General features: G+C 55.6%; 1 protein-coding gene across 1 annotated transcript; it reads left to right on the top strand.

Annotated features, from left to right (window-relative positions):
• Positions 1-8,522: 8,522 nt before the first annotated feature.
• On the top strand, positions 8,523-22,287 carry LOXL3 (lysyl oxidase like 3). Its single transcript, XM_063309879.1, has 13 exons — positions 8,523-8,940; positions 9,258-9,421; positions 12,545-12,756; positions 17,694-17,922; positions 18,032-18,212; positions 18,464-18,618; positions 19,427-19,600; positions 20,325-20,484; positions 20,755-20,998; positions 21,129-21,244; positions 21,375-21,511; positions 21,884-21,995; positions 22,118-22,287. Exons 1-13 carry the CDS (start codon positions 8,526-8,528, stop codon positions 22,189-22,191), a joined length of 2,373 nt encoding a protein of 790 aa, XP_063165949.1. The 5' UTR covers positions 8,523-8,525; the 3' UTR covers positions 22,192-22,287.
• The last annotated feature ends 1,493 nt before the right edge of the window (positions 22,288-23,780 follow it).

Below are 23,780 nucleotides of genomic sequence, written 5' to 3'. Positions count from 1 at the left end.
CTCTTTCAGGCTCATGCCAGCTTACAACAGAGACTCTGGGGCACAACACTGATGAACAATAAACATCCACAGTAGGACCTAAACCAATTGGCACCACTGGGACAGAATAACAATGTCCACAAGAATAAGCCCACAAACACCAATCAAGAGCACCCTAAAACGAATAAATTGAAACCCACATTATACCTTGATAACATCCCAGCAGTAAACACTGACTGCCACCAAGAAGACAACCCTCTCCCCCCATCATGCCATCCTCAGGACTTTCTCGCTGGGATGAGCTTGGTATCTCCCATCCTGCTGGAGCTGCAGCAGAGAAACTTCACTTCTGGGCATTGCCTCCTGGGGGGCAGTGAGGCACTACCAGCCGCTTCTCCCTGAGGGAGTGCCCTGGCTGGACAAAGTACCTTGGTGTCGAGCTATAGGGCTTTAGAGGGCCAAGCCAGCCCTTGGAACTGGTGTCCTGGAGGTCTCCCTTGGACAGACGGGCGCACTGCAGCACTGCAGCCAGGGAATTGCAGCTGATGGCAAGTGGGATCTGCCCTTGAAAATGGTCTGGAAGCTTCTCTGATGAACTGGACCTCAGCGTTCGTCAGAGAAGATAATACTCCAGAGATAATACTCCAGTCTCGCATGCTCCTCACTGGAGTTCACTTCTTGTCCCAGTCCAGGTTCTCAGGGCCCAGGACTGAAAGGAGTGCCTCTGAGAACATTATGGGGGACCTTGGTCTGGATGCCCTCCTGCGGGGCTACTGAGGATTGGGCCACTTTTGCCCCCCACCTCTGGAATGCCCACCCTGTGCCAATTTTATTCTGTTCAGTGCCAGGTCAATACACTTTTGTTCTCCCAAGCCTTTAAAAAAAATAATGTTGATTTCTAACATGCTGCCATTTAGATTTTTTGTAAATTAAGGCTGTTGTTTTTCTTGTCCTATGGTTTAGTATTCTGTATCTTAATTCTTCAGTTACACAGTACAACTCAAAAATTATCATTTTAATTATGTTAGAAAGGTGTCTGATTTTACCTGTTGTTAGCTGCCCTGGGAAAAAATGGTTCTAAAGGGCAGACTGCAAAGCTAAAAGTAAATGAAACATAATCCTACTAGTTTTCACACCAGCCACTTCTGCATGTCCTTTTGCATAGAGTTTGACCCAAATGCAAGGGGGACGCTGCCCAGAAGGCAGGGGGTGTCACATCTTCCCATGAGTCACTGCCCAACCAGAAGAGCCACATATGGCCCTGGAGAGAAAGCAGCACCCAGGCACCCCGCAGAATCCCGCCCCACCCTGCCCCCTCCAACAGGCAAAGCTGCCTACCTAGACAAGGCGCTGGGAGGTGGCCATGGGCTGGGTGTGGCAGGCATGGACTATCCTGCACCCTAGCAGGAGAAGCGGGCACAGAGGCAGAATGAGCACTCGCCAGTGACTGGCTCTGGGGACACAGCATGCTCCCCCAGTGAGGGCAGGGGATACCTACCTTGGGGAGGGTGTGCATCTGTCCCAGTTGAGCTCTTCCTAGGGGTCTTGCAGAGGTCAAGACACAGCCTAATTCAGCTTGATTAAAGGCATTTATCATAGTGCCTTCCTTGGAATTAGAAAGAACAGGCGGGCAGGCAGGATGCCCTTGGGCTTGCCCCCCTGATGAAGGAGATGGAAGGAGGGATGCATATTGCTCTCATTGCTCTTCAGCATTTATATCAGTTCACTAGTACAGAGATTAACAAGAGATGGTTTCTGCTCTCCTGAGATGGCTAGCAAGTCCTGCACTATGCAAAGGTTCATCTCCAGTTCAAAGAGGCCCATCTTAGCCCAAGGCCTGGAGGAAAAGGCTGTTTTTTAAAGGATGCTTGAAAGTGGGCAAGGTGAGGGGCATGCAGGTCTCCAAAGGGCAGGTGCGGTGGCAAGAGGAGGCCTGCTTCCTGGGTCTCACTGGATGATAATGCTTGATCAATGGGGCCAAAGCAAGCCAGCTTTGTCAGAGTGCACAGGATGGGCGTACACCATGGGAGATGGGGGTCCCTCCAATAGCTTGGTCCTAGGCCATGAAGCTCTCTATGCTGATAACTAGTAGCTCAAATTGCACCCGGAAGCCAGCTGGCAATAGTCCACCTACAAGGAAATCGGCATGAGTGATCACAAGGAGGGCCTCTCCATTCATGCCGAAGATCCACAAGCTGCATCCATGCAAAGGCCTCCAGGGCCACAGCAGTTACTTGTTCCTTGAGTAGAAGCAGAGTTCAGGAAGACTCCCAGAGTGCACACTGGTCCCGAATGAGGCTGTGCACCCCATGCAGGGCCAAGGATGGGGGTCCACAACACCAGAAGATCGACCTCCCCACCACCACCACCTTCCAGCCATTTGGTCTTGCTAGGGCTCAGCCTGAGCCTGTTCCTCCCAATTCGGGCCCTGCAGCCTCCTGGCACAGGACAGTCCTTTGACAGCATCTCTTGGCCAGGGTTGATCTGTAGTCCTGAGTATCATCCGCGTCCTGATGTTACCTGACCCCTAACTGATGGGTTAGCCCAGAGGCACCCCACAAATCATGGGCTTCAGGCTCAGCCTCTCCCCTCCAGCCAACACCAGGTGGAACTGGCTACAGAGAAAAGAGGAGAACCATCCTGATGCTGGGCCTCTGCTTCCCACAGCTGTCCCAGAGGATACCAAGGTCGATGGCATTGGAAGCTGTTGCAAGATCAAGGAGGACCAGGATGGTGGCACCACCACCATCCCAGCTCTGCCAAAGGTAATCAAGTGTATCAATGCCATCTCAATACATAATATTTTCCCTTTTTGATGCCAACATTTGGAGAGGTTCGGTTGGCCACAGGTTCTGTGATCCTGCTGAAGAGGCCACGTGGCTGGTTGTTTCAGCAAAGGACCAGACGCATCTCTGGTCCTCTTGGGGCCTGGAGAGGGCTTAGAATCAGGCTGAGGGCTGTGGGTTGCCCACCACTGCGGACACGCCTGCAGCGGAAACCAGTGCTTTGGCCCTGCAGGCCAGTCTTCCTGCAATCCATCAGCTGTAGTGGGAGCTGCAGGCTGTCTCTGGGCCGTGGGAAGGAGGGCCAAGCCCAGCGGCCCACCTTGCTTACCCTTTGTACAATGCCTTTCCCTGGGACCCTCAGAGGGAACCCCCCCACAAGCTTTCGGGAAGTTTCCGGGTTGGGAGCAAGTAACGGCTCTGGGAAGCCCTCAAGCGCAGACTCCAGGGATGCCGTGCAGGGGGTGGGCAGGAGCGCCGGCCCGCCCCTCCGCTGCAGGGCAGCTCGCGGCGAAAAGGCAAGTCCGTCGCGGCGGGGTAAGAGGCCGCCCTCGCGGGACCCTCCGCCCCAATTCCCGCCGCTCCCTAACTCCCTCCTGGCTGCCCCGGCCGCGCTCCCGCGCTCGGGGCCGGCCGCGGTCGGAAAGTCCCGCCGCGTCCGAAAGGCATCCCACTCCGTTCCGCCCTGCGCTGGACCCGCCGCTCTCAGGACGCCCCCGGCCAAGGCCCCGTCAGGACGGGGGCGGGGTGACGAAGAGGCCGGCCGGGGCGGCCCTTAGTCTCTGGCCTGCGAGCGGCGGACGGAGCGGCTGGACGGAGCAGGTCAGCCGAGGGAGGCTCCTTGAGGCGCGGCGGGGAGGGGAAGAAGTCGGCCTCTCTCCGGGATAAAGCGGGCTTGTGGCGCCGGGCGGCGGGCGCGTCTTCGGGTTCTCGGCTGCCGGGCAGGCTCGGCGACAGAGGCCGGGGAGCGAGCGGCGGTGCCTCCGCCTTGCTGCGGCTCGGCGAGAAGCTCCGTCGCGGAGGCGGCAGGAGGCCCGGTGGGGGTCGCGAGCAGGGCTCCCTGTCCTGTTCCGCAAGCGACGCGGGAGCGGGCGGCCAGGGAAGGCTTTCGGGCGCTGCCTGCTCGAAGATGGGAGGCGGAGAGAGTCCGACGGCACTTCCCCTCCGAGCTTTGCCGCTCGCCCGAGGGGGAAGGGGGCTTGGAGGCGGAGCGCTGGGCTGCAGAACAGGTCAAGCCCCCTCTCCGAAAGTCTCACGCGGAACGTAAAGTTAGCCCCGCTCGCGGTGAGCCTCAGAGATAGACTGCCTCCGAGTGGGGAGGTTCCTGCTCAGTAGCAAGGCTGCCACTGCCTCCTTGCGGGCGCCCGGCAAGCTGGGTCCGTTGGGAGAGCCCGGGGCGGCTCCGGCCAAGGCCCCGCTGGCTGAGCGAAAGCATCCAGGACGTTCCCGGGCCGGCCAGCGACAGGGCTTTAAGAAAGGAGCGGTGGGGTCAACAGCAGCAGCCACCCTCCTCGCCCGAAGCGCCCCTTTTGCGCACCCTCCCAACCCCATGGCAAGCGAGAGCAGCGAACCACACGGTTGAACAGGACGGCTGATGAGGCCCCCGCCAGGCCCCCGCCCCGTCTCTCATTTTCCACGGAGAGGGAGAGTGGGGAGGGAGGAGCCCCGTTTCCTGAGCCTGCTGGGTGTCATGCTGCAGGTGAGAAAGGCCCGGATGCTGGAGTCATTCTGCTGGGGGGGGGGGACCCCTGCCTCCCTCCCCACCCTTTGGTTCTTTTGGGGGGGCTTTGGAAATGCTGTGGCTGGAGGGTGCCCAGCGTCAGCAGGATTATCTTGGGCGATGGGGTCTAGTTCTCTTCCTAAGGGCTCCAAGGCTGGGCTTGGTTTCCCTGTGGCAGATGACGTCTCGCTGCTCAAGGCCAGAGGCCAGCACTGCCACCCCGCCAAACAGCAGCACAACCCTGCTGCTGCTGCTGCTGCTGCTGCTGCTGCTGATGATGATGATAGCAGCATAGACTTCCCCAACTGTGTCTCAGATGGGAGTGAGTGGGGAAGAACCGAAAGCTACTGACCGGGGCAAAAATCCAGGTAGTGCAGGGTGGGGTTAGTGCAGGCAGACAAAGACCATGTTGGCTCTCCCTGACTGGAGCCTGTCCCCTCCCGAAGAGTAGGCTTGGCCGTTGTGCAGCCTGGGCGAGGGGATTTTGGTCCCATCCTGCTATGCAGCCCTTTCGGATTTCTCCTTCTTGAACTGGGTTGGGCCTCTAATCTTCCTGTAAGGCTGCTTTTCTCTGACATACATGAGATAGGAAAGGGTTGTGGAAACTCCTGTGTGCCTGTGTAGTGCTCTGCTTAATTTCCAGTTCTCTTGTAGAGAGGCTGATTTTGTGTCAGAAAATAGGATCCCTTTCTGACTTGTGGATGAGTCTTGCCATCTAGGCCAAGTGCCAGTAATTTCCCTGGAATCATAGAGTTGGAAGAGACTGTAGAAGTCATCTAGTCCAACTGTCTTTCAGTGCCAGATGCATTAGAGCATCTCTGATTACCAACCAGCCACTGCTGAAGACCTCCAGTGAAGGGAAAATGACCACTTTGTGTGACGGCCTGGCCCACTAGATGACAGCTCCTGCCATCAGGACATTCTGATGTTTAGCCAGAACCTCCTTGTAGTTTTATCCACTAATTCCACTCCTGTCCTCAGGGCCAATCAAGCATCAGTCCACCCCCTCCTCCACATGGCAGCCCTTTAAGAGTCTGAAGGTGGCTATCATATCTCTGCTCTGGCCTCTTTTCTATACATGCAACTTACCCACTTCCTCATTAGGCCCATCACAGTCTTGGTAGCCCTCCTCTCAACTGGCCCTGCTGTGTCATTCTCCTTTTTGAACCGTGGTGCCAAGGACTGCAAATGGGGTCTGGCCAGGGCAGCACAGAGGGGAACCATCCCTTGTCCTGTCAATGCACCTTAAGACAGCATTTGCCTTTTTAGCAGCTGTACCACATTGCTGGATTATGCTCAACTTGGGGACACCAGATCCCTTTATATATACTTTTGCCAAGTCAAGTCTCCCCAGCCCAATACTTGTGACTTTCATTTTTCATGTCCTGGACTTTATATTTCTCCCTGTTAAATTCCAGCATATTCATTTCAGTGTCCTGCTCAATCCTATCTAGATCTTTTGGAATCTTCTACCAGGAATCAAGCTACCAGGTCTATAGTCCCCTTTCTTCTTCTTCTTCCCCTGTTTGAAGGTGGGGATGTCTTCTGGGACCTTGCCAGTTTTCCAACATTCTTCAGTGGCTGTGCAGAGAGGTTCTGTGAGGAAGGTGTATTGTCGCCCCCTGCTGGCTCTTCCAAGAGGCAGAAGCTCTTTCATCTCAACTTGTAAATTGGCAGCTGAGCCCCCAGTGACTGCCCTGTAAGCATAGGATGCCAGCCTTTCTAAATCCCAGCTTGGCATTAAGCCATTTCCTCATCCTACTCTCGAGTGCAATCTACCTCCTCCTGTCAGAATGGAAGGCCAGCAAAACTGCAGCTCCATACTAAATTTCCCCCAGGACTTGTGGCTGTGCAAGTGGCACTACTTAAAAGCTGTAGCATGATTTGGGGGGGGGGGGGTTCTGACATTACAGGGCAATTCCACAATTTCAGAACTCCCCCTTGGTTTGTCTGTCATTCTTCTGACATGCTATCTGAGCATGTCACAAGTTGATCTGATGGAACCGATGGGAAGACGGCCCCCGTTCCTAGATGTGTGTCTAGAGGCTTTCTTAATAAGGGGAGCAATGGGTAAACACTGGGCAGAGAGAGCCAAACTCACCGAGGGAGATACCTGAGCACCGCTAGCCAGACTTTGTGGAGCCAGAGAACAGAAAGGGAGTAGGCACTGGGCCACAGAGTTGGGAGAAGATGATGGATATTGATTGATTGATTGATTGATGATTAATCAACTTTATATAGCCGCCCATCTCACAGGAAGTGACTCTGGGCAGGGTACAATAATTAAGTAAAAAACAACACATATATAAAAGAAGCATTTAAAAATATAAAAAGCCAACCTTAAAAATTAAAAGTTATTAAAATTAAAAATATACAAACCCCAGGCAGAGCATATCCACTCTCTCTTCTGCCTGGGGTTTGTATATTTTTAATTTTAATAACTTTTAATACTGGAGCCATCTAAACAAGTCTCCGGTCCCCCAGGACCCCCAGGCCTGACAAAACTGAAGCTGGCAAAGGAATAATATGCCCAAGGCCGGTTAGAGGTCACTCGTTTTCAGGTTGCTGCAACACAGACCAGTACTGCTTCTGCACCACCTTGTGCAACTGAAACCCCCCCTCCCCCCAGTAAAGACACCTCCAGAGAGCCCCGGAGGTGAGGGAAGGTGCAGGTCAGATGGGGACTCTGGGAAGCAGGTGCTGACTGACAGGGTAAAGGCGGAGCAGGGCAGGAAGGCAAAAGGGCAGCAGCAGCAGAGGGGAGGGGACTGGCCAAATCACCCCACCTTGCCTGCAGGGCTGCATCGAGTGCAGCACCTGCAGGTTCCCAGACCTTGAAGCCCTGGCAGAACAGGGCCTGATACAAGGGGTGATCCAGGAGATTCCCAGGACCACAGGCTCAGGCAAGGTGGCCTGAGGGTGTGACCGTGTCACTCAAGACTCCAAGTGGGTAAGGGAGCTTATGGCGGTCTTCTGCCATCATGCTTGTGCTGAAAATGAAAAGAGCTGCTTCCTGCTTCAACCAGCAGGATCCAGTCATCATGGCATAAAGTGTAACCTGTACCCTGCTTCAAAGCCTCTTTTCAGGGCAACGGGTCAGATGGCCTGCATTTCCAGGTGTGTGGTCAGGCTGCTTCCCTTTGGCCTGGTCACCAGCCAGCCTCCCTGGGGGTCAGGTCTCATCCAGCATTTGCCCTCTCTGTCAGAATTCCAGCCGCCTGCCCACCCCACCTCAGCTTTCCCTTTTATTGACAGCTGGAGGACATTTAGCATTATATAAGCCTCCTTGCTTCTTCCAACCCCCTTCCTTTTTTCATGCCACCCCAACACAACCATCTGTTCATCACACACTCCCGCAAATCACATTGCAGCCTCCCCCAGGAGGGAAATTTTTACAGAGCGATGAGACATGAGTAAAAGAGAAAAGGATATTTCAAAATGGCAAAAGAGTCATGAATTTCAGGAACTTTCCTTAACACAATGTAGTCCATTTCACCATTCCCTCCTTTGGCTCCACTGGTCCCCAAAAATAAAAGGAGGAAGGTGGGAGGCAGGAAGGCAGATGAGTCAATAGCAGGAAATGGTGTCCAGGTAGCTGAGTAGCCCCCCAGCCTTGCTACTTCACCCTCCTCAGCTTATTCCCACCTCACCAGCCCCCCGCTCCTTGGGGAAGCTGTTGCCCTTCCTGACAAGAAGGGCCCCAAGGAAGTTGCTTGAGCTGCACAAGCACAAACAGCCCCACCAAGCTGTGTGCCCCACGGACCTCCTCTGGCCAGGGATCTCTTGTGGCCTGGGCCTGCCGTTGCATCACCGCAGGGCTGAGCTGAGGGAGGGGCAGGTAAGGCAGGAGAGAGCGAGGGGAGGTGGGGCCAAGAGGGGGCAGGGGCAGTGGCAGGAGTGGGGTTGTCAGGGAAGGCTTGGAGGAGGAGGAGGAGGTCTGCCTGCGGGCTTTGCCAGATTAGTTCCTTCTGCACCCTCAGGGGTTGGGGCTCTCAGCCAGAGCGCACCCACCCCCAGGGCTCTGAGCACCTACATGCTGCTGCATGGAGGGCGAGACCAAAAGGGACCAGGCAGGTGGTCCTTCTTCTCAACCAGCAGCGGACACTCACTTTCCACCCCACGCAGGCCCTGGCACGAGGAAGATGCACGTTGTTCAGCAGCCGTTCCTGGGCTTCCTGTGTGGCCCCTGGCTGTGGGTGAGCCTGGCCCAGCCGCCCACACAGCCCCCCACCAGGCCCCCCACCAGGCAGAGCCCACCGTCGCCCACCCTGCACTTCCGCCTGGCTGGCTATCCCCGCAAGCACAACGAGGGGCGCATTGAGGTTCTCTACAACCAAGAGTGGGGCACCATCTGTGACGACGACTTCACACTGGCCAATGCCCACATCCTCTGCCGGCATCTGGGGTTTGTGGCTGCCACAGGCTGGACTCACAGTGCAAAATACGGCAAAGGTGTTGGTGAGCATCACCGGACTAGGGCAAGGAAATAACAGGGATGTAGGGTGGGCCCATCTAGGGCAGACCTGCCTGATCCTAGGCCCTGGGGCTGGGTACGTTGTGTTGTTACAGAATAGGGAAGGCCCCTTCCCTCAGACTCCAGGCTCAGCCCTGAAGCATACTGAAAGCCTCACCTGAAGGGACGAGCATGCCTTTAAGCATGTGCAAAGCACCTCCCCTGTGCAACGGAGTCCCCAAAGGCCTGGCTCGTCAGCTCCAGGTGCTTCTGACTCCCAGGCAGCGTGTCCAGTCCTGGGTTCTCTGGTGTCACCTCGCAGGGCGCATCTGGCTGGACAACGTGAACTGTGGGGGCAATGAGAAGAGCATTGTGGAGTGCCCATCGCGGGGCTGGGGCAACAGCGACTGCTCCCATGAGGAAGACGCAGGCATTGTCTGCAAGGATGAGCGCATTGCCGGCTTTGTTGACTCCAACGTAATTGAGGTGAGCTGGAAGGGAAGGAACACCCCCAAGAGGGGACGCCGCTGAAAGCAAGACTCATAGGGAAGACATAATGAACATCGGGCCACGCAGAGCAGAGCTCAGTTAGAGCAACAGCATCGCGTCTGCAGTTGCTGCAAACCGTTTCAGGGATGCGGCAACCCACTTCAGCCCTTGAAGGCCTTTCAGAGGCCTGCAGGAGGAAGCCATGGCCAGAGGCCAACAACCGGAGGCTCCTGTCCTCTCTCAACCTGTTCACGTGGGTGCTGATCCTGCCGGGCAGCCGGCTGAGGCGGTCCTTCGGGCAGCGTGGTCCCCAAAGGTGTGGTATGTGAAAGGGTCATGATTAGGTTGAGTCTGAGGCCAAGCGAGCCCCTCTTGCTGATGCCCTCCAGACCTCTCGGAAGAGACCCTCCCCAGCAGGACCGTCAAACTGAGGTTAAGTGCAGATGGCGGAGCTGCTCTGGACAGGCGGCTCTTGGGCCCAGGACAGAGCAGTCGGCCTGTTGTGGATGGTGCAGCACACCCTCCAATGGAAGAGGGGTGTATCTTGAAAAGTGGGCCTGGCTTTGTTCAAACACTGCAGATGTTTAAACAAAGACTGGATGGGGATGCTGCAGGGATGTGGTGGTGCTGGGCAGGCAGATGGACTAGCTAACATCCCAGGCCCTTTCCAACCCTGGCATTCTACTGTATGTTTCAGGGATCTTGATCCCTGCAGGACCGCAGCTGCTATGCCAGCCTCGGCTAGAAAGAAGGCCTCCGATGACGCTCTGTGCCCAGCGCTACAGCATTCTTACAGCATCCCCATCCAGCCTTTGTTTAAGCATCTGCAATGAAAGAGGGCCCACCAACTCCTGAGGAAGTCTGTTCTGTAGTTGAGCAACTCGTTCCCTTAGGAAATTCATCCTTATGCCCACCCAAAATCTACTTTCTTGTAATTCAACCTCTTGTTTTTGCCCTGTCTTCTGGAAAACCTCCAGAAGACAGGCCAATTGTCTCCTATCTTCTACCTGGCAGCCCTTCAGATGCTTGAAGACAGTCCCTTTTGGGAGATGGGCGGTGATAAATTTGATTAATAAATAAATAAATAAATCATGTCTCCCAGCAGACATTACCTTCTCTAATCCAACCCAACCTTTTGCACTGTGCAGGAAAAACCATTTAAACCATCCATGGACCACCTCTTCTTAAATATCTCAGAAATGGAGAAACCACAACCTCCATAGGTAGATTATCCATAGTTCTACAGGTTTTATCATTGGGACATTTTTCTTTATATTTAAATGAAATCTAGGTAGCTGCAACTGATGCTGTTATTTCTTACCTTAGTTTCTATGGCCATGGAACATAGTTCTCTGCCATCTCCCCTTTAGCAGAGCTATCCTGTCTCCCCTCAGGGTTTTTTCTTCCTTCAGAGTACGCATTCCACGTTCCTTCAGTCTGACTTCACAGGACATGTCCCCGGGTGTCCATATCATCAGTGAACCTGTGGTGACCTGTCAACCACCTGCTGAAAATGCGGTACCCAGAATCATACGCAGGACTTTTGGTGTGAGCTCCCCAGTGCTGAGCAGAGAACAATAATGACCTTGCAAGTCTTTGAGATGCTGCTGATTCTGATGCAGCCCAGGACTGTGTTAGCCCTTAACGGCTGTCTCACACTGCTGGCTTATGTTCAGCTTGTCGTCGGTGACCACCCCCCACAAGTCCTTCTCAGATGTAGTGTTCCCAAACCATGAACCCCCATCCAATATGTGTGCCCTATATTTCTCCACCCTAAATGTAATAGTTAACATTTCTCCCTGCTGAAGGACATCTTTCTCTCAGCCCACTTTTCTAGCCTGCCCAAATTAGATTGCAGTGCTGCTTTGCATTGGCTCATCAATTCAAGTCATTGATGCAAATGTTCAACAATACTGGCCCAAAGACAGACCCCTGTAAGTCCCCACTATTTATTCATCCCCAACTTGAGCCATTAATCCTAAGTGAAATCGGCCAACCAGTTGTAGGCCCAGCTTACTATAGTGCCATCCAACCTAGTTTAAGAGTTCTTGACTAAAATGTCACATGGAATCTTGTCAAAAGCTTTACTTTTTTTTTAATTGTATGGCATAGCAGTTCAGTGTTCATGCTGCTTTATCTTGCTGGGACATCCTTGTGAGGTCCAGCAGCCAGATGTGTAGACTATTTAGCCATGACAAGTCACGTTGAGCAGGGTGCACCACGAGGAAGCTAGTCTACATTGCACCGAGATGGGCTGAGAGAAGGTGACCGGCCCAAGGTCACCCAGACGGCTTTCATGCCTAAGGCAGGACTAGAACTCACAGACTCCTGGTTTCTAGCCCAGAACCTTAACTGATAGACCAAACTGGCTCTCAAAAGCTTTGCTGAAATCAAGGTAAATTATTTCTATAGCATTCCCCCTTTCCACTTCTTACTTTGTCAAAGAAGGAGATGGGATTGATCACACATGACCTACTTTTAGTAGACATGGAATTTCTTTCAAACACCTCCAAATGGCCTGCTTATTATTTGTTCTATCTTTCCAAGTATTAATGTCAAACTTATTTTCTTTCCCTCTTCCAGAAATCACTGTCTTGAGTGCATTTCCCCCATGTATCATCTCTTTCAGATCTTAATTCTATCTAGCATCCATTTTTATCCTTCTCCTTGTGTAACTCTACACACTTTTGTGGCTTATGTAATGTCATTCATTTTCCTCTATTCCAGGCAGCTTCCATATCCTCTTTCCTTATATCCAGTCTGTTGGCAGATAGTTCATTCTCCACCCTCTAAGTGTAGTTGCTCCTTAATAATTTGGGGGGGGGGGTGGAGTAAGAGAGAGAGTGTGTGTTTCTTGAGCCGAGGGCCATGAAGTACACTGAAGGGCTGCTTGCTTATTGGGGAGGGGGCAATTTCTCCCTGGAGGCTCCCCTGGCTTGCCTCTCTCTGAAGCCCCCCTCCCCAGCGGGCCCAAGGAGCTTGTGGTCTGCCCTGGCAGAAAGCTTCCTGTCTAGACGCTCTGGCTGGGAGAGGCCAGCAGGCTACTCCTAGGAGGAGCCTGGGGCCGGCCTGGCTGGGGTGGAGGGTGCCAGTCGGGTGATGTCTTCTCCCCCTCTCTAGGCAGAGCAGAACCAGGTGGAGGAGCTGCGGCTGCGCCCAGTGGTGTCTCAGGCCAAGCGCCCGATGCCTGTCACAGAGGGCATTGTGGAAGTCGGCCACAAGAACAGCTGGGCCCAGATCTGCGATGAGAACTGGGGCAGCCAGGAAAGCCGCGTGGTCTGCGGGATGCTGGGCTTTCCTGCCGAGAGGAAGGCCAACCGCAGCTTTTACAAGTGAGTGGGGGGGGAAGTCACTGGGGCTCCTTGCTCGGCTTGATTCGGGCAGGGGTGGGGGGAGCGTGGGAACCTCCAAAAGACACTGGGTCCCCCTTCCCTGTTCTCTGCAGGGGAGACCTTTCCACACTGGTGACCCTGAGCTGCTCCCCTGCCACACAGCAACCTGCCTTACAGGAGAAGGGTGGGGGGGTCACGCCCCTCGCTCTGAGCTCCCGGGGAGACAAGGACTTGACAAATCCCACCCATTGCCGTGGGACTGCCAGTCAGTGACAGAAGCAGGGGTGGCCCATTTGGTCTTCCAGCACTGCCCCTTCCCCTCAGCCTCCATTTAATAGCACTGACCAGCCCCTGGGAGGACAGGCGGAGGGAGGGCTTGGGGGAAATGCCAGCGTGTTTCAGTGGGGCTGTCCTCCTGAAGGTCCCTTTCCCTTTGGGTCCAGCTGAGGCTGGGGGGAAGGGCAGATCTGGAGAGAGGGAGGGGCTGCCTGGGTCCCTGGGATGAGGGCAGTGCCCCCCCACCCAGGAAGGGGCTGTTGCCTTCCCTTCTCCAGGCAGGTCAAAAGAGGAAGCCCGGCCCAGCCAGAGTACGGGTCGTGTGCCTGGCTGCCCTGGCCACCCACAGCCTCCCAGCCCTTCCCAGATGGGGTTGAGACACGGTGGGCCCAGCCTGGCAAGGGCAAGCCTCATCCCCACAGCACCCTGGTGCCCTCCTCCAGAAGCCTGGGCACCCCAGCAGGCTTCTGGATTTGTGGGCACAAGGTTCTTCACACACCTTGGTGGCTCCGCTGCGCTTTCTGCCTTTCTGCACCCACTGAACGGTGTGCATCTGGAGAGCAAAGGGCCCTGGCCAAGACCCTTGCGAGGGGACCCAGGACAGAAGGGAATGCCCTGGGCACCTCTGCTCCTTCGGGGCCAGGAGCACCCAAATCGAATTACCCATTCAGTCGTATCCGACCCTTGGTGATTCCATAAGCCAGCTCTCTCCATGATTTCCGATCTTGTACAGCTTCTTTCAGTTGCTTTATATTTTGGCCTGTGCCTGCTTTGATTACATCCAACCAGTGTGTTTTTTGGCATCCTCCTTGTCTTTTGCTACTGACCATTCCAAGCATAACGTCTTTCTCCAACGATGTTGATCTCAAGACATGACCAAAGTAACTAAGTTTTGTTATTTTTCCTTCTAGTGACACAACCGGTTTTATGCGCTTCAACACGTCTTTATTTGTTATCTTTGCAGTCCAAGGGATGCGCAAGAGCCTCCTCCAACACCATAGTTCAACGAATCAATTTTCCTTCTATCCAACTTTTTCATTGTCCAACTTTCACAGCCATATGTAGTTATGGGGAACACGATAGCGCGGACTAGTCTACACTTAGTTGTCAAGCTGACTCATACTCATCGTTGCTGTGCGACCCAGCATGATTCAGCGTTTAATTTCTTGGCTGCATTCGCCATTTTGATTGACCAGTGATCCTAAAAAGGTGAATTCTTCCACGCATTCCACCCCTTCACCAATTACTATTGTGATGTTTCCATTCCTTGCAGTTGTCATGAGTTTGGTCTTTCTGATATCCAGGAAGAGGCCAAACTTCTCGCTTTCTTCTTTGAGTCTCATGAGTAGGTGCTTTAGGCTTTCCTGGGTTTCTGAGAGGAGGGTTTTATCATCCACATATTGAAAGTTATTGATGTTTCTTCCGCCAATTTTTACCCCAATTTTTGATTCGTCTAGCTCCAGTTTCCTGATGATCACTTCAGCGTACAAGTTGAATAAGAAAGGTGACAGAGTGCAACCTTGTCGCATATCTTTCTTGATCTTGAACCAATCAGTGTCTCCATATTGAGTTTGTACAGTGGCTTCCTGATTTACATACAGTGATTTTACCAACTTCGCCAAAAGTAGTGGCACCCCAAAGTCTGCTAGGGCGCTCCATAGTTTGTCATGGTCAACACAATCAAAAGCTTTCCTGTGGTCAATGAAGCACATATAAATGTTCTTTTGAAATTTGTGACATTTTCCCATTATCCATCGTACATTTGCAATGTGATCACGGGTTCCACATCCCTGTCTGAAACCAGCTTGGACATCTGGCAGTTCCCTTTCAATGACTGGAGCCAGGTGGTGTTGTATGATTTTCAGTAGAATTTTGCTAGCATGAGATATGAGAACAACAGTGTGGTAGTTGGAACACTCCTTTGAATCCCCCTTTTTTTGGCAATGGAATAAACACTGATTGTTTCCAGTTATGTGGCCATGTGTTGGTTTCCCAAATTTTCTGGCACAAAGCTCTGATAACTGCAGTTGGTACTGGCCTTAGCAATTCTGCAGGGATGTTGTCAACTCCTGGGGCCTTCTTGTCTGGCAGTTGGTTCACTGCCCACTTGACTTCTTCATCAAGGATGGCTGGTTCTAATTCTGTTTCCTTATTCTCCTCTCTTCGATGTTGCTCCTCTATACTAGTAGCATACAGCTCTTCCGCAGATTCTCGCCATCTATTCTTGATACCTTGTTGGTCAGACAATTCTTTCCCTTGCTTATCCTTGATGATACCTTTGCGAGCCTTGAACGGTGCCTGGATCTTTTTGATTAGTGCAAAAGCATTCCTAGTGTGTCCTTTTGTATAATCTTCCTCTAATTGTTTGCAACACTTCTCCCTGTAAACTTCACTCTCTCTCCTTGCTGCCCTTTGGAAATCAGCATTCAGTCTTCTTACTTCTTCATGATTGCCCACTGCTTTAGCTGCCTTTCTCCTCTCGGCTGTTCGGATGGTATTCCCTGAGAGCCATCTACACCTTTTCTTTGCCTTCTTGGGTCGTATGTAATCATCTGCTGTGCCAATGATAAGTGATTTAACTTCTTGCCATAGTTCATCAGGCATTTTCTCAGCAGTGTCTAGAACTTCAAACCTATTTGGAGCACCCAGGTCACCCTTTTTGGCCCATGAGACCTGAACTGGAAATGGTCCTCCTGACGCAGTGGGCTGAGCAAAGGCCTAGCATCACAGAACGGGGATGGGCCCTTGATGCCATCCAGTCCAACCTGCCACTCGGCAAAAATCCTACTTAAAGCCTCCCATACAGTGGACTCTCCACCCTTGCTCCATCACCCCACTAAGGGCAGCCCATCTCCTCTCTGGATTGTCAGTTCCCTGGGAGCAGACACCAAGCAGAGCCCCTTGTTCCCAGAACCAGAAGGCACCCGATGGGGGTGATGGTTGGCATTTGGTCCTACCCCCGTGAGGTCAACTGGCTCCGGGAGGGGCTAAGTGTAGGGCTTTGCAGTTAAGTGTCTGGTGATGATTAATTCACTTAATAAACCTTTGAAGTAACAGGTGGTGCCAGTGTCCCTGATGGGCACCACGGTCTTTTCTGCTGTAAGGTGCCCAGCCAAGAACCACCCAGAGAGTCCCTGGGCTGAAAAGCAGCCTTGGCACTTCTGAAAAACAGGCTGTGAGAAGGGGCTTCCTAGCTGGGGCACCAAGACCCCTTATAGGAAGAGAGCCGGGTTAGTCTACAGTAGCCAAAAATCTGGAGGCATCTGGTAGCCCCTTTTCTGACCACGGTGGTCCCCAGTTTAAGAATGAGTTCTGTTCCCAAGGCCTGTCCTTAAGTTGAATTTGTATGTAAGCTGGAACAGTATTATTGTATAACACTGTATAAGTAGTATTGTGTAATTAACTTGATCCATGGTGTATTTAACTCAAATTTTGCTACTATGGGCTCCGTTCTTAACTATGGGTCATCGGTAAAGCAGGCATTCCTCAACAAGGAACCAGTAGATAATTTTATTAAAAGGCAGAAGCTTTTGTAAGCTGCAGCATTAGGCTGCCAAGAAAAGCTTCTGCCATTAACGAAACAGCCTGAAGAGGTGCCTCCATCCTCGTCCTGATTCCAGAACCTTTGCGGACAGGCACACGTGGGAGGCCTTTCCCTCTGGGCAGGGCGGGGGGAGGAGTGTGCTCAGAAGGAGGTGGGAGTCCCCGAGCCTGGCATTGGGCAGCCGCCTACAGACAGAGCGCCCAGTGTGCTCTGTCTTGCCCAGGGAAGTTTGAGCAGTGACTCACTGGCGCGGACAAGGGCCCTCCTTGGATACCGTCTGCTTCGAGAAGAAAGTGCTTCTTTGCCAGTCAGGCAGGGTGCGAAGAGCAGGCCCAGATCCAACCAAGGCAGCCTTCTGCCAGCCACACACGGATGATGATGCTGTTCCATCTTCTGCCTCTTCCCCCTCAGAAAGCGAGGCAATGGAAGCCACATGGATTGCACAAGGGCTGCTTCTCTGGTGGCAGCCATTTGTGGCGACCGGGTGCAAAGGACCAAAGAGAACGGCCCTTTGCCCCACTCTGAGCTATCAAGACTCGTGAGCGGCTGAGCAGCCCATTTGGAAGCAGCGCCGCTGTCAGAGCCCGCCAAAGCGTGTCCTGGGTGTCAAGGGCAGCCTTGTGGCCTGCAAGCAGAGTCGTGCCTTGAGCTTCACTTGCATCTCTCATGCTGGCCCACCCCAGTCTGGCCGTGCTGCTCTGCGCACGGCCAGACTGACCCTTGGCCCAAAGTATTCCCAGCCGCTGGTGCCAGAGTGCTTGCTGGGGAGCAGCTTCCGCTACTGTGGTTTTCAGCTTTCCTGGCGTTGCTGAGCCTTGCTCCCAGAAAGGAAGTTGTGGGGAGGTCTGTGGGGCGCCTGTAGGCAACTGAGGCTGGGCAGGTGAGCGGTTCCCGGGTTCAAGCAGGTATTTGCCCAGCTGCTGAAGGGGCCCAGGCCTGTTATGGGAGACCAGCAGCAGTTCTCCAGCCTGCACCCAGTGTTCCTGGTGCACCCAGAGTGGCTGAGGGGCAGTGGCTGGGCTGGCTGAGCCCTGTGGCCAGAGGAGCCCAAAGGGCTTGTCCATGGCCCATGAGGCTCCTGCACAGCTCCCAAGGGATCTGTGTGCTCTCCTTCCAGGTTGTACCTGCAGCGCCAGCAGCATCACTACCTCCTGCATTCGGTTGCTTGTGTCGGGCATGAGGTGCATCTTTCCACCTGCTCTCTCAAGTTCTACAAGAGCAATGTCACTGGGGCCTGCAAGGGTGGCATGCCAGTGGTGGTGAGCTGTGTGTCAGGCCCCCTTTTTGCTGCAGGGAATGCCCAGAAAAAGAGGCGGGGGCATCAGCAGCATCAGCAGCAGGGACAGGTGAGCAAAGGGGGGGGGCAGGCATCCAGGAACTGCAGGGGTGCCTCTAGAGAGGGCGGGCTGGGCACAGAAGCCCCCTGAAGCCGAGTCTCCCTGTGCTTCCCCACAGCTGCGGGTCCGGCTGAAAGGGGGGGCCAAGGCTGGCGAGGGCCGGGTTGAGGTGCTGAAGAATGGTGAATGGGGCACCATCTGCGATGATCACTGGAGCCTGCTGTCGGCCAGTGTCGTCTGCCGTGAGCTGGGCTTTGGTAGTGCCAAGGAAGCCCTGACAGGAGCACGCATGGGCCAAGGTGAGGGGGACATCAGCCAGGTCCTCTTGTGCCACCTGCAGCCCTGGGCTTATTCCGAGGCATGGCTTCTCCAGTGCGCTGGGGGTGTCAGCACTGCTGCTGGAGGGGACTGGGGGGGGGGCTTCTCCTTTGTGCCTCAAAAGCCTTCTGAGTGGCCCCTGCTGAGGAGCCAAGACATAGCAGCCACGCGGGGTCTGCGTGTGTGTGCTCAGCTGGGAGGCAGGCGCTGTTAATTCCCCATCTCCTGGCAGGAATGGGCCAGATCCACCTGAGCGAGGTGCAGTGCCTGGGCTCTGAGAAGTCACTCTGGAGCTGCCCCCGCAGGAACGTCACCCGGCAGGATTGCAAGCACTCAGAGGATGCGGGAGTCCGCTGCAACATCCCTTATATGGCCTATGAAACCTCGGTTGGCTGGACAGCAGGGAGCAGGGTGGGGCAGGGAGGGGTGCAAGCAGCCCAGCCAAGGTTCTTGGGGATAGCCCCAGAGCCAGGAGCCCCTCCCCCACAGCCCCAAAGTGGGGCAAGCCTTTCTCTGCCCCTGGGGGCCCACGGCCAGGCTTCTTGGAAGGGAGGGAGGGGGAGTGCCTTGTGTGGGCAAGCTTGCCTGAGTGCCCGCCCCACCCCTCACCCTGTCCCTGCCTTTAGGTTGTACTGCCAGCAGCCCGCAGCAGTCCTGCTTGAGGGCCTCTTCCTTGAAAGGGGCCACCTTTGCTGGTCCCCTTTTCTCCCCCCTTTCCAAAGCATGATTGCCATTTGTCCATGAGTAATCTCTCCCCAGAAGCATCCCAGGAATTCTCCCCACTTCCAGCTCTGCAGGGCACTTGCTGGAGAACCCCTTCCATTGCTCTCCCCCCCCCCCCATTTGGACCAGGGCCCAACTCTGGTGCCCCTGTGCCATCCAAACCCACTCCCACCCTCTGGCTTTCTGGGAAGCAGGGGCCGGGTCCAGGGACAGGGAAGATGTTGGATATGCACTGGGGGTCTGCCCTTCCTCCCCCACCCCTCCCCTACACCCCCCAAAGGAAGTCTCTGGCAGACTTGAGAGAGGAAGTTACAAAGGGGGTGAATGGGGGTGCCTGGGGTACAGCTTGGGGAAGCCAGAGAAAGGGCCTCCCACCCCCGGCCAGCTGGAGGGGCAGCAGTGCACAGTCTCCCTGGGCTGCCACCACATCCCCGGCTCAGGCCTCTGATCTCCCCCCACCCCTTCTCCACAGATCCGCCTGAGCGGGGGCCGAAGCCGTTTTGAGGGGCGAGTTGAAGTGGCTGTGGGACCCAGGAGCCACCGTGCCCGCCAGTGGGGGCTGATTTGCGGAGAAGGCTGGGGGACCCTCGAAGCCATGGTGGCTTGCCGCCAGCTGGGCCTGGGCTATGCCAACCACGGTTTGCAAGTATGCCACTTCTGCTCTGCTGCTGAGGTCAAGCTTGCCCGCTGGCAGGGGCAGGTGACCTGCTACCCTGCCTGGGCATCTCAATGGGGGAAGACAGGGCCCAGCCCAGGGGAGAGGCAGGGGCCGCACATTGATATCCCACAGGATGTTTCCACTAATCTGCATAGTTGGCAGCTGAACCAACTTGGAGGGGCAAGTGGTGTGTGGGGGTCTCTCTGTTTCCAGTGCAGGCTGGACCACCCTAGAGGCCAGGGCTATGCCATGCATCACCAGTGGGCCCAGGCTATGCCATGCATGGGTGGGCAGCAGCAACTGGCCTGAAGGAGATGGCAGGGCGGGGGGGGGGCAATTGTTCCCATAACGTCAAATTAATTGGAGGGACTCCCCGCCACAAGCCAAGGCAGGGCAGTGGGAGAGGTGCCCAGAGGGATGAGACAGAAAGGAAGGGGAAGGCCATCCAAGGCTGGAAATGAAGGCAGGCTTCCCATGGGGCATTGGGTCATGCTGGAAAGCAGATACCGGGGTTCAGGCCTGCTCTGCCACAGCTCTTCTACCCTGGAGGCCCAGGGAGAGGGGGCTGCTGGGGCACAGGCACTTCCACCAGAGAGCTAGAAGGCCAGTCCCCCAAGTGGGCAGCAGCCAGCAAGCGCACAGCCACCCGGCAGTGCTCCCGCCTCTGGACGGGCTGGCTCAGTGGTCGAGTGTCCCACTCCCTCCCCCCAAGGAAACCTGGTACTGGGATGCCAGCAATGTGACGGAAATGGTGCTGAGCGGGGTGAAGTGTGCCGGGCATGAGATGACGCTGCGCCACTGCCAGCACGACAGCAGAGTTTCCTGCCGGAGGACGGGGACCCGCTTTGCTGCAGGTGTCATCTGCTCCGAGAGTAAGGAGGTTTGGGTCTGGGGACTCTCCAGGGGCCATGCCCCAATTTTCTGGCCTGGCCAGAGCCCGGGCACCACAGGCACAAACTCTCCCCACAGCCCTCTCTTGTGGGTGGGCAGGGGGCTCCTTCAGGGACAGAGGTCCAGGGCCCTTCTGGCCAGATCCTCCCACCCCACCCCACCCCACCCCACCCCACTAGCGAGGCACCGCTGGCCTCCTGGGGGACTCCCTTGGTCCCCCGGGCAGCACCTGGCTCCTTCCCTCCTCACAGCTGCCTCAGATCTGCTGCTCCACGCAGCACTGGTGCAAGAGACAGCGTACATCGAGGACCGCCCTTTGCACATGCTCTACTGCGCTGCAGAGGAGAACTGCCTGTCCAGCAGCGCCCGCGACGCCAACTGGCCTTACGGGCACCGCCGTCTCCTGCGCTTCTCCTCTCAGATCCACAACAATGGCCGGGCCGACTTCCGCCCCAAGGCGGGACGCCACTCCTGGGTCTGGCATGAGTGCCACGGGTAAGGGCAAAGAGGGGCAGTGGTGGCCCGGTCAGCTTGGTAGACAGGCCAGGAGAAAGCAATGGGGACCCTCACTGCTCCTCCCCGCTAGCCCAGGAGTGCTCATGCTGTGTGCCCCCTCCTGTTTCAGACACTACCACAGCATGGACATCTTCACCCACTACGACCTCCTGACGCCCAATGGAACCAGGGTGGCTGAAGGGCACAAAGCCAGCTTCTGCCTGGAGGACACAGAATGCGAGGAAGGTGGGTAGCCCTGGGTGGGGAGGGCAGGGGGCCAGGCCGCTGCCCAAGCCATGCCACCCCCAGGTCTGCCAGCAAGGCCTTTCCCACCTGTCACACCAGCTTGCCTTCTCTCCCTCCCTCCTTTGGGCAGAGGTGGGCAAGCGCTACGAGTGTGCCAACTTTGGAGAGCAGGGCATCACGGTGGGCTGCTGGGACCTCTACAGGCACGACATCGACTGCCAGTGGATTGATATCACCGATGTCAAGGCTGGGAACTATATCCTGCAGGTGAGGGGCAAGGGGCTGTGGGAGGGGGCAGGAGCAGCCTTTGGTGGTTTCAGCCAGCAGCATCAGGAATCTGTGCACTGGAGGTTAAACAGAGGCAGCCTCAAGCACACAAGGCCTTGGCCACCATGCCAGACATAGGGCAGAGATCCCCATGTGGGCCAGCAGAGAAAAATGCAGAACTGGGCATCCAGAAACTGGTCCTTCCATCCTGTGGCTCAGAGAAATGGCGGGTCGACAAATGGGGGGGGAGCCCCACCAGCCCCACAGTCGGCCAGTTATTCACATGCAGCAGCAGCAACCCCCAACCCTGTGGTCCTCGCCTTCACTTGCCTTGGATGCAGTGCCCCTCCCACCTCACCTTCTGCCCCCCAGGTGGTGATCAACCCCAGATACGAAGTTGCAGAGAGCGATTTCACTAACAACGCCATGAAATGCAACTGCAAGTACGATGGACACCGGATCTGGGTGCATCGCTGCCACATAGGTACCATGGGGCCCAGGGCAGGGGGGATGCAGACAGAGCTGCACAGTGCAGGTGGCTGGGAGTGGGGGCTTCAGGGGCTCTTGTGCCAAAACAGTTCCCACTTACCCAATGCCTTGCTTCAGGTGACACCCTGAGCAACGAGGCCAGTGGGTCCTCCGAACGGTACCCAGGACAGAAGAACAACCAGATCGCATAGGCGGCAGCTGCCTCCCACTAGGCAAGAGGCAGACCTGGATGGTACCAACAGCACAGCAGCAGGCAAGAGGGCTTGATACCCCCCAGTTCCCCAGCTGGCAATTCAGCAGCTGTCCTACTGCAAGGGAGAAGCAATTCCTGGGCAGCTGAAATGTGCCACCTGCCACCCACCCATCCTCATCTCCCAGAGCAACCAGGACCGGGCTGAAGCCAAGACAATCCTCCCTGGCTTTCTTCTCAGCTGCTGCTCCTTCCCTGACCAGAGGAGCTGCTGGCACCCCAGGAAAACCACCCCTGCACCCAGCTGGGAGGCGGAAGGCAAAGGAGGGCAGCTCCTCCCAGCTGCCTCTATCCAGGGCTTCAGCACTGCCCGTGCTGGGGGCAGGCCTGGGCCTTCGCATACATATATATAAAGTTAATCGTTTGTGTCCCAATGTGTGTACTGACTTGGTGTCTGGGAGAAGGGAGAGGACCCGATGCAAGCACCCACAGGCATTTCCCTCACCCTGCTCGAGCTCTGGGGAGCATGATGGGGCAGCTGCGTGGGAATGAGGAGCTTAAATGCCACATGGGGCTCTCTGCAGGGTAATTGTGGGAGGGAAATGCTGACTCACACGCACACCAGCTCCACTGACTTGCAGAATGACCCACCCACCAGAGCCCAAGAGAAGGGGTGGACACGGCTGGAGGGCTACACGCAGCCACCAGTCCCCCTCCCAAGTTGGGGCTTAATGGCCCCCTGCCTCAGCAGCCCTCCAGCTCCATCTGGCTTCGCCAAGAGGAGACACTCCACTGCAGGATGCAGAAGGAAAGTCCTGTTTGGCCACTGGGAGGAGAGGCGTGCTGACTCCCTGGCCCCCACCCTCCCAAAGCCCAGGATTTGATCTCTCTGGCTTCCTGCAGCTCAGGACGCCCCAGGAGGAACCCCACACAAGGAGGGCACAGCACCCCCTGCCCCCTAACAGCAGCCCAGCCGAAAGGAGAGCTGCCTGGGTGCCTCATGACAGTTGCCTCCCCTCTGAAAACAGAGGAAAACCAGAAACTGGCTTGGAAAATGTAATTGACTTCAGCCTTACATCAGTCTTCCCAAAGTTTGCAGCTGCCAGAAATGTTGGACTCCAACTCCCAACATCCCCAGCCCAGAGATAGTTGATGTCCCTGCAGATGGGATGCACTTCCACAGGTTGGCACAAAGCCCAGCACCCTTTTTGCTCCAGAAGCCCTGATCTGGGTTCGGGCCTCCACAGCCCCGCCTCAGAACACACAGCGTACCCCACCTCACCGCAAGAGGAGAAGGGGGTGTGTAGCCAGCCAGCCGGGGCTTCTCTGGGACAAGAAGGAATTCCCCGCATGCCTGAACAGCCATGTCTCCTTCTCAAGGCCGGTGCCCAAGAGAATCCGAAACACCGGGATTAGAGGGCTTAAGAACACCCAACAGGGAGTGCCCCCAAGAGGGGCAGGCTGGGCAAGGCTGCAGTCCAGGAAAGATCAGCTACAGCAAGGTCCCGCGCTGGCCAGTCTTCTAGGCAGGAGCAGCGTGAGCGCATGCAGAAGACGCTGCCGTCGCAGGCAAGGCCACGCTTAACAAAC

Source organism: Candoia aspera, chromosome 8, assembly GCF_035149785.1.
Source record: "Candoia aspera isolate rCanAsp1 chromosome 8, rCanAsp1.hap2, whole genome shotgun sequence".
Classification (NCBI taxonomy): domain Eukaryota; kingdom Metazoa; phylum Chordata; class Lepidosauria; order Squamata; family Boidae; genus Candoia; species Candoia aspera.
Note: the sequence above shows the minus strand (reverse complement) of the source record. Positions and strands in the feature narration are given on the sequence as shown.